We start from the raw sequence: 15,849 nt of genomic DNA on the forward strand, positions 1-15,849 counted from the left end.
GAGCATTCTGAGCATCTTCTAGTTTAAGCCAGATAATATACAATTTGCTGTTTATCATGATTATTATACCAATGATAATCTTTGTGAAATGTGAAAAGAAGGGCAAAATAGTTGGGTACGCACTTTTACAAGTTGCCCCCCCCCACACACAAAACAACAGTACAATAAACAATTTTACAAAAACAAAAAAAAAATGTAAAAATATACAAGGCAGGTCATAGAATAATGAAGCATAATCCAGATTTACTGATATTGCAGAATTCACCATTCAAACATCAACTGAAATGTGACCTGTACAGCCTCTGACCTGTTCTGTTATGTCTGAAATGATGATCTCTATAATGTGTTTAACATTCTCTCTCAGAAGCAGATGGTTTACCCATTACAGCCTGGCACGCACAGCTTAACATGGATCACATCTGACCCTGCCCCCAATAACAGACACATAGTGGGCATACTGGCTGATATCTGTGTTTGTTTAATAGAAGTTGGAGAATGTTGGCAAGTTCCATACCTGTGGTGTAGTGTACATTGTACACGTGGGTGGCCTGTACTGTAGCCTGGGTGCCAGTGCTTAGAATAAAGAATTTCACAACATTTCTTTTTACTGATCCCATCGACAAGATCTCTATTACCGGCTGCCATGCCATGGTCTCAAAGTTGGCACCCTTCTTCAAATTATCGTGCTTGTGAGAGAAAAATTAGACCCTGGGTGCCAACTCTGAGATTGTAGCATGTGGCTTCCCCCAGCTGAAGGCAGCATTGTGTATTGTGCTGCGCAGGGGTCTGGTACCCAGGCTACCTGTACTGTTACTAAATCCTGTTCCACGTACAAAGAAAGGAATGTTTCTGTTAATATTACAAACAATTCTGTATGAATCTTTGAATGATCTTAATATTTACTGATATTTGGCCGACTGTTTGTAGGTCCGGGAATGTTCAAAGGTCCACAGATTTTTTATTGCAATCAAATTAATATAATTGTGTATTTTCTGTACTGTCTTGTCTATGTTGTATTTCTGGCAAGCAATGCCACAGATTTGCAATGAATTACCAATTTTCATGTAAATGAAGACTTGACTTTACTGCAGAGAACATAAAATGAAAATCTGACTCATAAAGGGATGTTGATAGAGAAATCTTGAAACTTCTTGAATAAATGTCCTGAACTTGAACACATTTCACACACCCATCATTGTGTCTTCCTCTCTATCCTACAGAATGCCATGAGAGTCATAGGGTTCACAGAAACAGAGATCACCCAGGTGTTCGAGGTGGTGGCGGCGGTACTCAAACTGGGCAACACCGAGTTTGAGTCTTTCATCTCTTTCAATGGCACAGAGGCCTGCAATCTGACCAATGAACACAGTGAGTTTACTTATAATCATAGCTTCAAACAGTGCCCTGCAGATGGATGTGCAAAGGTTAAGTGTAACAGGTTGTTTGTTGTAATATAATATATCTAAGACTTGTCTGAAAATGTCTGAAAAAAAGCTCAGTTGTAGATATTATTATAGATAAATGGAGGTCTATAGTTCCCATACAGATATTTTCCTTCAGAATTATTTTCTGAAAGAGACGGTCACATAAGACAGGAGGGTGTGCAGCAGAGAATTGAGATCTGAAATAAGCTGGGGGCATGCTCCAAGTTCAGTTCAGTTTATCCTCAGTGAGGTGACACACTATACTGCCTCCACAAGTTCCTGTTGTGTGTGACAGAGCATAGCTCATCACCTTGTAAACTCGTATCCTTAAGTTTTCCAATTACATTCTTATAAGGGTATGCCCCTAAAGGTGTTTGTCTGTTTTCCAGCGATTGAGGAAGTCTGTAAGATGATCCAGTGTGACCCTGAGCAGTTGAAGCAGGCACTGACTAACCGTACCATGGACATCTGTATCACTGGTCTGGCCGAGAGGGTGGTGTCCACTCTCAGCTCTGGACAGGTGAGGTGGACTTTCATGTAGTCACAAGCATAGTCTCTATCTTACCCAGCTTTACATTAAAAATCATGGTATACTTTTCATCAGTGCGTTATTTTGGTTCCAGTAGAACAGACAGTCTTTGGCTGAGCTAGGCCAGCCATAATTTCAATGTATTAAGCAACATTTGAATAACATTAATGACATTTCTAAAAGGGTACTGTTTAGGGACTATTGGATGCAAGATTTGGCAATCAGTGACATAGAATAGCATCAGGACTGGGAAGTACTAGTACTATGAACAGAGGAAGAGGGATAATTATCATAATCATAATATTTGTTATTTGTCTGATATAATGACCATGATTATACTCCCCCCAGGCTGTGTATGCCAGAGACGCCCTGTGTAAGGCCATGTACTCCAGGCTCTTCTCCTGGCTGGTGGGCAGGATCAATGACAGCATCAAGGTAAATGTACATGTACTGTTCCTGGTAGACACATGGTATGGCATACATAGTGTACATGTACATAGTGTACAAAGCACCTTTGTAAAACCCGAAGTTTGCACAGTTTTTATTGTTGGATGTTTCGTCAACATTGCATCTGAATTTTGCTTGTTGCAGACGATATCTTTCCTGTCACAACATACATGTAGATGAAAACTACAGATGGGATGTCATCCTTAAATATGCAAATATACTGTACGACCTTTAATGTTTTGATGTGACACTAGCTGGATTTGACTTTTTTTTTATTTTCTGTGAATATGAAGATTATATAATGGATTGAGAACAGTCCTACTCATTTTTCTCATTCATGAAAATAAATTACTTTAATTTCAGGTTCGCTCAAGAGGGAAGAAAAAAGTCATGGGAGTTCTGGACATCTATGGGTTTGAAGTCTTTGAGGTATGTTTCAATATTGATCATGAATGGCCATGAATGAAGCATAATCTTTAATTTTTAATTCATATTTCATCCTTGAAAAAAAGGATATGAATATTGTGGCCTGAAGTTCAAAATGCAAACAAAGTGATAAGCTTCCAGCTTGATGGAATTTATGATGACATAATTTTGCTGTGATAGTTGCAATCACTACACAGCATGGCTGTATTTATTTTTCAGCTTGCCAGTGTTCATTGAAAGTAATTGCATGAGAAGTTTATTTCTGAAGTTTCAAGATGCTGTTATAATGTACCGCTGTATTTTATTCAATAGTTGACAAAGTAAGCTATGGAAAATGTAAGATATTAGTAAAAAAAACTGCATTAATTTCTTTCTACCTGCATGTTTTAAGAATTGTTAATGCTAGCTAATCTTTCTTCATCTTTCAATCTCTAGCTGCATAAACTGTGTCCAAATATTTGTAGTGACTGTGTCTATTTTTTAATGTTTTATATAAGAACTTTACAACTTTCTTAATAAGGCTTTTATTCTTAACTTGCACTTTTCTTTCTTCTTTTTCTGCTGGGTATTCGTTGATGCCATTGACAATTTACAGAAGGTATCGTTTTGCTGTTTTAGTGTTGCGCTAATTTTGGCCGATCAGTGATTGAATGTAGATTGAAATAGATATAGACACGGGTGAGCTATGAGAATGCATGGCATCCATTTTGCATGGTCTCCAATTTTTTTTTAATTCAGGAAAAAAATAAAATGATGAAAAATCATTGGTGTGTATCTTTAATTACTAAGACTGTCTGAAACTGAAGTCCTATTTTGGTTTAAGTATGGTTATGATTTGCTCACTGTATCAAATTTTCAAAAGAATGAATCTATGATTCTTTGACAATGTAGCAAATTTTTAGTCTTGCATGCCTGGTGACATAATATAATACGGTGACATAATCTTGCAGACATTGGTGAAACTTGGGTGTAAGGTGCATGTATTTCACATGCAATAAAAATATTGTACATTAGAATAATGACCAATTTTTGAATGTTGCACTGTTTGTAAGGTAATCTAATCGTGACAACAAATTAAAGGTTATGGGAATCTAACAACACCCTTAAAACAAGTTGTCAATAATTACCAAAACATCTATATAGCTACTATATATAATAATGGTTGAAAAGTGTAATTAAGCTGATTCATTACACAAGTCCAGTGTAATAAATTACTAATGTAAGAGGGGGACACATTTTTAAAAATTCATCCAACTTTTCTAACACGTTACAGTATAAAATGAATGAGTTATCAGAAATGAAACTAGAAATGAAATGGATGCCTGTTTGGAAAATGTTGACTATCCTTTTTTCACTGTAGGTTAATGTTATGTCATTATTTATGAATGTTTCAATGCAAGCTGAACTGGTTTTTTTCTGTACACATTCCAGGACAACAATTTTGAGCAGTTTGTCATCAACTACTGCAATGAGAAGCTGCAACAGATCTTCATAGAACTGACCCTGAAGGAGGAGCAGGATGAGTATGTACAGGAGGTAAGTCTCTTCACAGACAAGCAGAGTCAGAGAAAGTCTAAATATCTAATGAAAAGTATTTAAAGTAGTACATCATAGCTGAAGGCATACATGTAAAATCCGTGTCCATAATATCACCAGGGTCCATAATATCGCCACCTTGAGAAATAGTGTGCTTTAAGATATTTGTACTGCAACATACTTTTGGTATGCACTCCTTCACACATCAAATGTACATACCTAGGGTATGTTGCAGTAAAAATATCTTTAAGGACACTTTTTCTCAAGGTGGCGATATTATGGACTATGGTGATATGCTGATGTATATTATGTAGTAACACATTCTGAGTAATACAAAATTTAGGTAACGAACTTTTGATTCTTACATACCCAAAGGAGTTAAGTATTGTTTTTCGGTTTCCTAACTGTGTGTTTGTGTGGCTGTTTGTGTGTTCCTTCATTTCTGCCATTTCTAATTTTCTTCAAAATACATGTACATTTTGTGTCTTTCAGGGTATTGAGTGGACACACATTGATTACTTCAACAACTCTATCATCTGCCAACTCATAGAAAAGGTACTTGTGAAAACTATCATTATGTCTAATTCTGGCTTATCTTGCTTACAGGTTTGTAGTTATAACTTACACTCTTCAAAAAGTGGAAGTGGTTAACATGTAGAATTGGTCCATGTATATGGTGTTCAGCACCAAGGACAGGCCTAGGGGAGTTCGGATGTTCTTGTACAGAGTTCAGCACCAAGGCCAGGAGAGTCTGAATGCTCTTGTATGATGTTCAGTATCAAGGACAGTCCTAGGTGATCTGGAATGTGCTTGTATGACATTCAGCACGAAGGACAGGACAATTTTAATGCTCTAGAACCATGTCCAAGCATGGCTCTGGATAAGCATGGTTCGAAATACAAGAGAAACATATATGGTTGTACCTCTCCAGAAAAACACAGGGATCCTGGCTATCCTGGATGAGGAGTGCCTTATTGGTGGGAACGCGTCGGACCAGAGTTTCCTGAACAAGCTGAACGAAGTGTGCATCAGGCACGAGCACTACGAGAGCAGGAAGAAGAAGAGCTGCAGGTCGGACAAAACCCTCCCGTATGACTGCTTCAGACTCAGACACTATGCTGGAAGTGTGAGTGGGAATTTTGCTATATTATTTTATTATGTAAATTATCTTTACCTTTGCAGAATTGAAGAAAAGATACTGTTTTGGGTGTATTTTTTCTTGTCAAACACATAAGGTCAATCACCTGGACTGGATGGCTGTCACCATGGAAGCTGGTGCTTTAGCAGTCATCCTGTAGTGCTATATTATGTAGCAGTAAGGTTGGAGGGGCTGGTCACCATGTACATGTACAGATGTGTTTAAGTAAGAATAAACAGATCAGTAGTTTGGTAGGCTAGGCTATGTGAAGGCAAACAGTATGTTGTTCTGTCACAGGGGTGTTTTGAGTTATTGTAGCTAATAGTATTATTAATACCATGTGTTTTCTGTCCCATAACTGTGCAGGTAACATACAGTGTCCAGGGTTTCCTGGATAAGAACAATGACCTCCTGTTCCGTGGCCTGTCCCAGACCATGTTCGGATGTGACCATCAACTGGTCAAGAAGCTCTTCCCAGATGGTGAGAACATCTTATTTCTTACATTTTCTTAATGGGCCATATGGCAATCTTTTCAATGATCTTAAGCCAAAGGGTGGTTGCACTGGCTATACAGATACAGATAGTGAAAGAGTTACCCTCAGATGTAAATAATCAAGTTGTAACTCACTCACTCACCATCCAGTTTATCATCTGTTGTTTCCCGTCTTCCAAGGGTTAGACGTGTTTGCACTCTGATGCTGAGGCTTGATGGCAGCCCGCCATTTGCCTCTATCCTGTGGGTTGATGTTATGAAGGTTTAGGTGGTGGAAGTCCTCCCTTATGTTGTCCATCCATCCCTTTCTTGTTGTAACATCAAGTTTCATTTCTACATCCAGGCAACCCGAGAAGACAGACGAAGAAGAGACCCCCCACTGCAGGCACACAGTTCAAGAACTCCGTAGCAGAACTGATGAAGAACCTTCTGGCTAAGAACCCCAACTACATCAGGTGTATCAAGGTACTGGCTGTCAATCACATGATCATGTGATTCTCTCTCAACCAATCAAAATGTTTCTATGTATGACATACATGTACAGTGATTTTTTTGTTATAAATGACTGGAGAAAAGTACAAGGATATCAATGTGGGAATATTGGGAAGAATTTAATTTAGTTCTAGTAACTTTTGGAAACCTTACTGTAATGATGATGTGGTAGAAATTACATGGCATGATTCAATCCCAGGACCTCTAGGTTCTGAGCCGAACACTCTGCTGTTAAGCCAAACAACTTTCATAATGTTCTTATGTTTATCCAGCCCAATGATGTGAAGAGCCCAAACATGTTTGATGACTCAGTGGTCAGGCATCAGGTCAGATATCTCGGGTAGGTGCCAAATCTCAAGTTTGGCTGTACTATGTTCTCTCATTCTTTCTGTTAACAAAACATATAGTGAATGATTTGACATACATTTTAAGACGACTGTTTATTGAGGGGTATTTTTTTAAGGGTGTGTGTAGACAGTGACCCTGGACCAATTGGTTAGGAGGCATGCACACTACTGTAAAGAGTCCAGTCCTTATGGATGTTAGGCTGTGATCCACTGTTCATTGTACAAGCTAGCTAAGGAGAATTTCCTTGGTGCAATGAACCCCTGTAAATACTGTGTATAGCATCTGTCATCTCTGTCACAACCATTGGAAGAGTAGCTCATCAACAAGCTACATGTAATACTACATCCTGTCTTTCTTTCCCCCCTAGTTTGATGAAGAATGTGATCACTTCTCTGCAGAGTAATTTGTCCACATTGAAAGTTTGTATTCTACTGTCAGTCCACGGATAAAATATTTCTCATACAAAGTGTTGCCTGTTGACATGTACTACAGTCAATGATATGACATACATTTGGAATCAGAGAAAGGTGAATTTTAGAACAATGACTATTTGATGACTGGTATTTTTCCTCCTTAGTTTGATGGAGAATGTGAGAGTGCGGCGTGCAGGTTACGCGTACCGGCAGCCGTACGACCAGTGCCTGCAGCGGTACAAGATGCTGTGTCCCACCACGTGGCCCAACTGGCGCGGTCACCCCAAGGAGGGACTGCAGACACTCCTGACACACCTCCGGGTCAAACCTGCAGAGTACGCTAAAGGGAGGACAAAACTCTTCATCCGCAACCCAAGAACAGTAAGGGGATTGTTACAGTAATTTCAGCACACAGGTTAAAGTTTTGTTTTCAGATTTCAATAATGATTATGATACATGTAATGCACAGTTTACCAGTTAATTTGGTTAGTTTGTTAAAAAAGGTGTCGAATGGCTAGGCATACACAAGATAAAGAGGTCCCGAGTTTGATTCCTGTAGTTATTTGTTTGACCTTGAGTTAAATCTTGTCTTCCTGCAGCTGTTTGACCTTGAGGAGAGAAGAAGAGACAAGATGGAGGACCTGGCTATCCTGATCCAGAAAGTGTTCCGTGGCTGGCGGCAGTGGAAGCTGTACCAGGCCATGAGAGCCAGTCAGATCCTCATCTCAGCACAGTTCAGAGGATACAGGGTCCGTGGTGCTCTTATGTCTTTTTTATTCATTTGTTTAGGCTGAAAATAAAACCAAGGCTGCCCAACTAGCTTGGGGCTATTTTTAAGGGCAAACCAAACCACCAAGATGGGGGTTTGCCAGGCTGCCATCCAGGTGACTTGTAGTGTCTCTTTTGTATCCATCACTTATCAGATTTGCTGTACATATAGAATTCAGTATGGTGAATAGTTCTACAGTATTACAGTGTTACATACAGTACACACTTGCAGCATTAAACGACATTTCAACACCAAGGACAGTGACACTCTTTTTACGGGGTCCGTGCTTCTCTTGTGTATCCCTCACTTATCATATTTGCCAGATATTGCTGTACATATACATGTAGAATTCAGCAGTTCATACAGTGTAAACTTGCAGCATTAAAGGGCATTTCAGCACCAAGGACAGTGCCACTCTTTTATAGCGTTGGTGGTCCTCTTATAATGTATCAATCACTAAGTGGTTAAATGAACAGTACTACGAACAGCGTTCACTGTATTTCAGTACCAAGGACAGTGCCATTCTTTCTACCATATGTACAATATACTTGTACCCAATATGTCTAACTGTGTGATATTGAAGATAGTACACATTTAGTTCTTTGAATATTGTATATCATGATCATATGTATATTCACGATCACATGACTGTGTATTCTGCAATTGAAATTTATTGTCTCACCTTTATTTTCAGCAAAGAAAGTCGTACCAGCTGCAGAGAAGTTCTGCCATCACCATTGCTGCATTCTTCCGAGGATGGAAGGTGACTTATTATTCACATTTTCAAGCTTACTACAAGAAAATATTTTGTATTTACTTGATTATTCGACATTTATCTATTTATTTCTAAGCCATTTAGTGTAGATTTGTATTATCTCAGTTACCTTTTCAAAGTCAGTACTAAGTAAAGATACAGTAGTATCTAATAATTGAAGGTTGACACTAAATGTACAATGCTAGTAGATAGCTGAAAAAATCTATTTAGGAAACAGAAGTTGTCCTAAGGCTTCTAGTGTGTAGTGTTATGATATGTCTTGTCAGAAGAAGGGCTAGAAAAACAGGAACTTCAATACAAAATGCTTTTCAAATAGAGTATACTCTTGACATAGATTGACTTTCTCCTTCCCCCTTCATCACATACAAATCCACAAGACTAGAAACAGGTTCCCTAAAGTTGGACGTCACAGGCTAGAGGTTGATTTTCTATTTTCTTCTGGTCTTGACAGTGATATCAGCATGGCATTATGTTTTAGTTCTTGTTTGTTTTACTCCGAGTTATAATGACTATGGCATGTGGAACTTTCAAAGGTCTCCTAAATGACCAGACCCCTTTAGTTTGATAAACTTAATGTAACCCTTTGATTAACCATTAGACAAGCTGTACCATTTCATGAGGGGTATGTGAGTTGTATGTTACACAGGTACAACCCTCTACCTTTTCTGGTGGTATCCAGCATTGAAATGTTTTGACTCATTACAATTGATACTTTTAATATTCAATTTGCTACAAATGTGCCTTGTGTTTGGTTAAACTTTAAGTTACATTTTCAGTTTTCTGCATCCTCTTGTGAAGAAGTTCTGTTTTTCAGTGACATGATTTTCAGCCCAGATACATGTAATACCCTTTTCACCCAGAATTGCCCTGGATGAAGCAGTGGTGTTGTTTATTTCTTGTTGGTTATAACACTAACTGTTTGAAAGGCCAAAACACTTGCTTCAACTGTTGAGTACCCCTTTAACCACCGTTGACTGACTGCCAAACTCTTGCCAACTTTGCCACGGCCGTAACCACCCCAGGATTCTCTCCCCACAGGCACGCCAGCTGTACAAGCAGATGAAGTATGAGAAACTATGCATTTGGTCCGTCGGAATCATTCGCAAATACTACTTGGGTTGGCAAGTAAGTGCGCGGGAGGATCGGCAAGCTTTTTGCATGAAGCGCCGTCCCGTCATTAATGTTCTGGTGTTGTGGTGTCGGCACGTGGTATTGTGAATTTGTGAAAAGGCATCACTGGTAATGAAAGGAGCATATGCACGATTGTTGTCTTGTTTCTGGATGTGCCTTGCATGAGACAGCACGTTGGCAGAATGTACTGCGCTTGTGTGAAACCTGTGATGTATTGTGCATAGCACTTTGGCAGAATGTCTCATTAAAGGTAACTGTTGTATTCATGTATTTAAAGTTGGCATCCATTTTTAGTTTTCAAATGCTGTGCTGGAAAATATATTGTTTGTAACAGGCAAAATTCTGATGCAAAGTTGACCAAACATCCAACGAAAATGGTAAAAAAAATGTTTCGCACAGGTGCAGTACATTCTGCCAAAATGCTCTTGATACACAGACTGTTCAGATCTCCTTGGTTTCATGCATGTTCCAATAAATATAACAAGTTACATGTCATGCATAATCATACAACATTCTATGTACATGTAAGTATAATCTGCACTGTCCATGTGAATTGACATGTTGTGGCTTTGCTCAGAAGTAAAGGCAAGCATTCAATAAGTTTTCATTTTTATCACTATGAAAGCAGCTGCAGCTGTAATGTTTGTTCAATAGTCAGAAATGAATGAATGATCTTGTGATACTCTACACCTGTCCTTTGCTAGACACACTTTTCCAATTAACTGCGAGATTAAACAATGGCTTAAAGGCTGAATACACGTATAGAAAGCACAAATTATAATGGTGCACTTTTTGACCGTTCTAAGAACACAGAGGTTGGTTTCCACCAGGCTGGTGTGGGCTTGTTTTCTCTGCCACTCAACTCTCTCTCCTAACAGGCCAGGAAGCTGTGCAGGCAGCTTAGGCATGAGAAACGCTGTGTTTGGGCTGCCAATGTCATTCGTGCTTACTACATTGGGTGGAAAGTAAGTGGGCTTAGGGCACCTGCTCTGTACTAATGCCTTTTTCATTCCTGAAACCTATCTGTGCCGACATACAAGTTTTATAAGTTGTAAAGTAACCAAGTGCAAAATCTAGCAATTAAGCAAGCTCTTTTGAAGGGACAGCACAATGTGATTGGAATGGAGAGTTAGTCAAAAGTTAGGTCGATGAAGGTTAGACATCCAGATAATGAGATACACAAGAAAACTGTTACTCAAGAAACTGGATAGATTTTGAAAACTGTTTCAAGTAACATCCACCTCTTTTCACTGACAAGAAGTTAGTGGATGCTACTTGAAAGGCCTGACAGTTTTTACAGTCAGTTTTTTGTCAAAATATGTTGTCAAATTATACTGAACATGCAGTTTCCTTTTATTTTTGTTCATTTGTTCTAATTATTAATAATCACATTCTTTAAAGTCTTCACACCACTGACATAATATCTTGCATGCAGACTTGGTGAAGGGGCTTGGTGTCTTCCTTGTCTGTGTCATCACCACACGTCCTTGTACTAATTGTGTCCAATATGCATGTTCTCATCACAGATCACGATCATCAGTAAAATATAATCATTATGACATCATGTCTACGATGTCTGTTGATTTCTGAAGGCCTTGAAAAAGGTTGTTTCCCATTGCTCAAAACAATTGGCATGCTTAGTACACAGTCTTAACAGTTGCTCGTGACATTGATAAAAGATGTCATAAGAATTCACACATCAGAACATAGAATCTGATATACATGTAATCATGTTTACTAGTCCTACATGTACATTCAGTCCCATTATTTGAGGGTTGGAGACTGTGGTTCAGCCTCAAATGTACATAGCAGAGGAATGTCACCATCAGCCAAGGAAAATAAGAAGTACCATGCATAGGCTTACATACATGTACATGTAGATGTAAACAAAGAAGAATCTGAATTTTGATGGGAAATAACCTGATCTTTGCCTTCAGACCATCACTGTATATGTGTCTAATCACATTTAATCACAGTTATAATTGTCAACTATAATTTTGTCCAATCACGTTTTAGCTGTACAGTTGTTTATGTTACTGTTTATTTGTATTTTTGTGTCTTGTATGGTACATGTTTTAATATTTTGTTGAGGATACTGTCCCAAAAGTTGAGTTTTGGGACAGTATCCCCCATGTTTTGTCCAGTGCTGTGTTGATCCTAGCAGGTTCTATACGTCAGTTTTTGGTGGATAGAGCCTCCTTGGTTGATCATGTCCTTAACCCTACCCATGTTTTATTTTACCCTTCAATGTGTTGTTGTCCTATGGTGATGGTGTTTTTGGTGGCTTCATAACAGACAGATATATGCTGCTATAGCAACAGTTACTCTTATCATGATCGTTTGATACAATGTTGTGCAATAAGTACAGTATTGAGGAGAGAGGAAAGGGTTTCTTTTGGTAAATGATGTCAATAGATTATTGTAGAAAAACTATTCTAATGGTTTTTTCTTATCGGTCTTCTATGGTATATTTTATTCAAAAGCAATAATTGATAGGTTGATGTTAATGGGGTCAAGGAATGTTAATTGATGATTCCAATGCCTTTGATACAATGTAGGTGCGTAAGGAGTACCGGAAGCGTTTCCGTGCCAATGCAGCCCCGAAGATTGTCAGCTTCCTGAGAAACTGTGTGGTAAGTAATGGAGAAAACCTGCAAATATACATGTACATGTATGTGTGTGTGTACATGTATGTGTGTGTACATGTATGTGTGTGTGTACATGTATGTGTGTGTGTACATGTATGTGTGTGTACATGTATGTCTGTGTGTGTGTGTGTTATCCAGCTATTGTTCCCAATGTACACCATGCAGCATTGCCATACATCTTTATGTAGTGCTCCTCTTTTTTCTGTGGGACTGAAAGGTTTAAACTACAAAGCAGGATGGGTAAGGTGGTGAAGTCTGGTGTCTCTAAAAGTTTTCTGTTTTTGTGTTGCAGAGGAGAAAGTACCTGCACTTTAATGTAATATTTATTCATTATTGAACATTAAATGAAGTTGTTGCATGTATTCATGTTTCAAAAACAACCTTCTGAATGCTAATGATACAATAATACATTGTGTTGTTTCTGTGTTGTTTTGCAGAGGAGAAAGTACCTGCTGTTCCTGCATTCCAGACTGGCCACCCTGCCGCGGTCACTGCTGAGTCACGAGTGGCCGAGGTCCCCCCTCATCTGTCACACCACCAGCAAACACCTCAGGAAGATCTACCATGGCTGGAGGGTAAGGCAACTCACAAAACACAATACATGTACACACACACATCTACTCACACATACACACTCACGCACACTCACACACACACACTAACATGTCTGTCCTTGGTGCTGAACACTCTCCACACACGCGCACGCACACACACACACACATGCACACACACACTAATATTCCTGTCCTTGGTGCTGAACAATATCCACACACACTATCATGCCTGTCCTTGGTGCTGAACACTCTCCAAACACACACAAACACACTCACACTAACACACATGCTACTTCACACAACAGACATGCATCAACATTTTCAATATGAATATACAGTTAAATACATGATTGGACAGTCTGTATATAATGGTATAACCAATGACAAACAGGCGAATTTGTCTTTTACATGTACATTGTACCCAGTAAGTAAGTCTTAGATCTACATGTAATTGCCTATACGTGTTGTGGCCCAGTACCAGTATGTCAGAACCAATGCCCTCTACCTTCCATGTCCAGATCCCTTTCTTACCATCTCACAACAGTTCAGACCCAGATCAGTCTATCCATGTATACTGATTATCATACATTATGTGTCTGTTCACTGGCAATGTAGCCCGAGTGCCATCCTCTGTAGTTACCATTGGTTTGGTTGGTTTTCCCGTGATCATAATGATAGATCTGGCATACTCATTTTCACCTGAGCGAAGTGAGGAAAGTCATGTAAAAAAGGCACAAGATTGGTGACACTGGCAGGATTCGAACCCAGGACCTCTTGGTGTTGAGCCGAATGCTCTGCTGTTGGCCTGCTGGCTAACCACCACCTATAGATTGAACAAGACAGAGAGGATGGCACCAAGGCTACTGGCACTTCCCTGTTAACATCTTGAACATCTCAAACTAAGTTATATGTAACATCTGTGTCCATAATATCACCAGGGTCCATAATATCGCCACCTTGAGAAACAGTGTGCTTAAAGATCAGTGTGCTTTTTACTGCAACATACTTTTGGTATGCACTCCTTCACACATTAAATGTACATACCTAGGGTGTGTTGCAGTAAAATTATCTTTAAGCACACTATTTCTCAAGGTGAAGATATTATGGACCCTGGTGATATTATGGACACAGATGTTAGACCTGCTCCCTATTGCATCATCACAATTCCTGACCCTTACTTCTCCCTGTTTCCTCTCTCCTGTCTGTCTTTTTGTTTTTCCTGTCTGCCTGTGTCCCGCTCACCACAAGCACAGATCATTCCATCCTTCTACCCACCCCTGACCAGTCGAAACTGGCCCATCGGGCCCAAATCGTGCCGAGAGGCCAGCCTGCAGCTCTGGAGGATATACCACACGTGGCGGGTAGGCCTTAGAGGCACGTTGGTGTCTGTTGCTTTGACACCCTTGGTGAAAAATGCTGCCGTGTGTGTGTGTGTGATCCTTAATGTACACCCCTTTCATGATGGTACAGTCCAAAGGATGGTACAGTCCATGCATGGAAAAGGACCACATACAGTAACTGTAACAGCTACATAATGTTGTTGTGCAGTTAAGTTTGTTATCATTCATTGTTCGTTTCTCATTTTGTTAATTGTTTAATTGAATCATTATTTGATGCAATACTTCATTTCCTAGCCAAAAGGAGGTGACTGTAAAGAATTCAAGTGTCTCAAAGTCCTCAGCACCGGATGAAGGCAGCTGAAAATGGTTGTAATACATGTGTGTGGAAAAAGAATTTTTACTGCAAAGAGTCTGGTTTGAAAGTGTTGCCAAGGAGTTGGTCCACTAAAGGAGTACAGTTTGCTGCTACTACTTGAAAATGTACTTTAGTAGACTACATGTAACTCCACTGGCATGTTATCTGTCTTTTTGGCCAAATCCTACTCTTTCCAGTCGCTTCTGAAGCCTGGTAGAGGCTAGAAAATGGTTGCAGAGTGTAGAAAAAAAAAAGAATTTTACTGCTGAATGTCTGGCAGTTTATAAAGAAGATGCCAAACCTGCATGTATGTCTTTAAGAAGTTGTTTTTTGTTTCTTGCAGTGTCGGAAGTACCGTGAGATGTTGGATGAGGAAACACGGCGCATCATGAGGGAGAAACTCAGCGCCAGTGAGATCTTCAGGGGCAGGAAAACTCTCTATCCTGAGACGTGAGTCTGTTTGTTTCACAGAACCGGTAAACTGCCTTTTTAGGTATCATGAAAGTTCAGCTGTGTTGGTACTTACATGTTCAAAGAAGCCATGTGACAAGCTTTACTGGGTCAGTCTACTGAGGAAGACCAGAGTGACTGGTCGAAAGCTCTAGGTAAGAGAATTTTTTGTGTTGGACCAAAAGTTTTAACTTTAAACACCTTTTTAGGTGTTAACACTAGCCTGGAATCCATCCCTACATGCTCTGAATAGGTGTAAATACTTATATTGCCTTTCCCAAGGAAACAACATCGGGGCCTGACAGGAATTAGAACCCAGAACCTTCAGATTCTGAGTCAACCACATGACCATCTTGCCACCTGAATACTTCATTCTGTAGCTGATTTACACTGTGCCATGATTGTACTCTACTCTACTTGACACTAATACATTGTATAATCAAGAACTGAAAGGATGATTTGCAAGATTTCAGTTCCCTAACATCAGAAGAGTGTATTTTTTGTCCAAACATCTTTGTTCATTGAATAATACCTAGTACAACATATAACTATTTTCAGGAAATGTTATATTTCATATCTT

At 39.3% G+C, this 15,849-nt stretch overlaps 1 protein-coding gene across 10 annotated transcripts in view; it reads left to right on the top strand.

The window, feature by feature from the left end:
* The window catches only part of LOC109474149 (unconventional myosin-Ia-like), a 30,169-nt gene that overhangs the window by 10,053 nt on the left and 4,267 nt on the right, over nt 1-15,849 (top strand). For 3 of the 10 annotated variants that reach the window (XM_019774365.1, XM_019774359.1, XM_019774366.1), the window contains exons 11-30: nt 1,221-1,368; nt 1,814-1,944; nt 2,302-2,388; nt 2,764-2,829; nt 3,422-3,424; nt 4,258-4,362; nt 4,855-4,917; nt 5,294-5,488; nt 5,867-5,981; nt 6,338-6,459; nt 6,759-6,826; nt 7,412-7,628; nt 7,847-7,996; nt 8,711-8,779; nt 9,830-9,916; nt 10,801-10,887; nt 12,481-12,555; nt 13,008-13,145; nt 14,378-14,485; nt 15,163-15,269. In XM_019774365.1, coding sequence (XP_019629924.1) covers nt 1,221-1,368; nt 1,814-1,944; nt 2,302-2,388; nt 2,764-2,829; nt 3,422-3,424; nt 4,258-4,362; nt 4,855-4,917; nt 5,294-5,488; nt 5,867-5,981; nt 6,338-6,459; nt 6,759-6,826; nt 7,412-7,628; nt 7,847-7,996; nt 8,711-8,779; nt 9,830-9,916; nt 10,801-10,887; nt 12,481-12,555; nt 13,008-13,145; nt 14,378-14,485; nt 15,163-15,269 — 2,141 coding nt within the window. The remainder of the gene's footprint in view (nt 1-1,220; nt 1,369-1,813; nt 1,945-2,301; nt 2,389-2,763; nt 2,830-3,421; nt 3,425-4,257; nt 4,363-4,854; nt 4,918-5,293; nt 5,489-5,866; nt 5,982-6,337; nt 6,460-6,758; nt 6,827-7,411; nt 7,629-7,846; nt 7,997-8,710; nt 8,780-9,829; nt 9,917-10,800; nt 10,888-12,480; nt 12,556-13,007; nt 13,146-14,377; nt 14,486-15,162; nt 15,270-15,849) is intronic. The other 7 variants (XM_019774362.1, XM_019774361.1, XM_019774360.1 and 4 more) reach the window with 7 other exon arrangements.

The sequence above is a fragment of the Branchiostoma belcheri genome, unplaced genomic scaffold (assembly GCF_001625305.1).
Source record: "Branchiostoma belcheri isolate BF01 breed outbred unplaced genomic scaffold, Haploidv18h27 scaffold30, whole genome shotgun sequence".
NCBI classification, from domain to species: domain Eukaryota; kingdom Metazoa; phylum Chordata; class Leptocardii; order Amphioxiformes; family Branchiostomatidae; genus Branchiostoma; species Branchiostoma belcheri.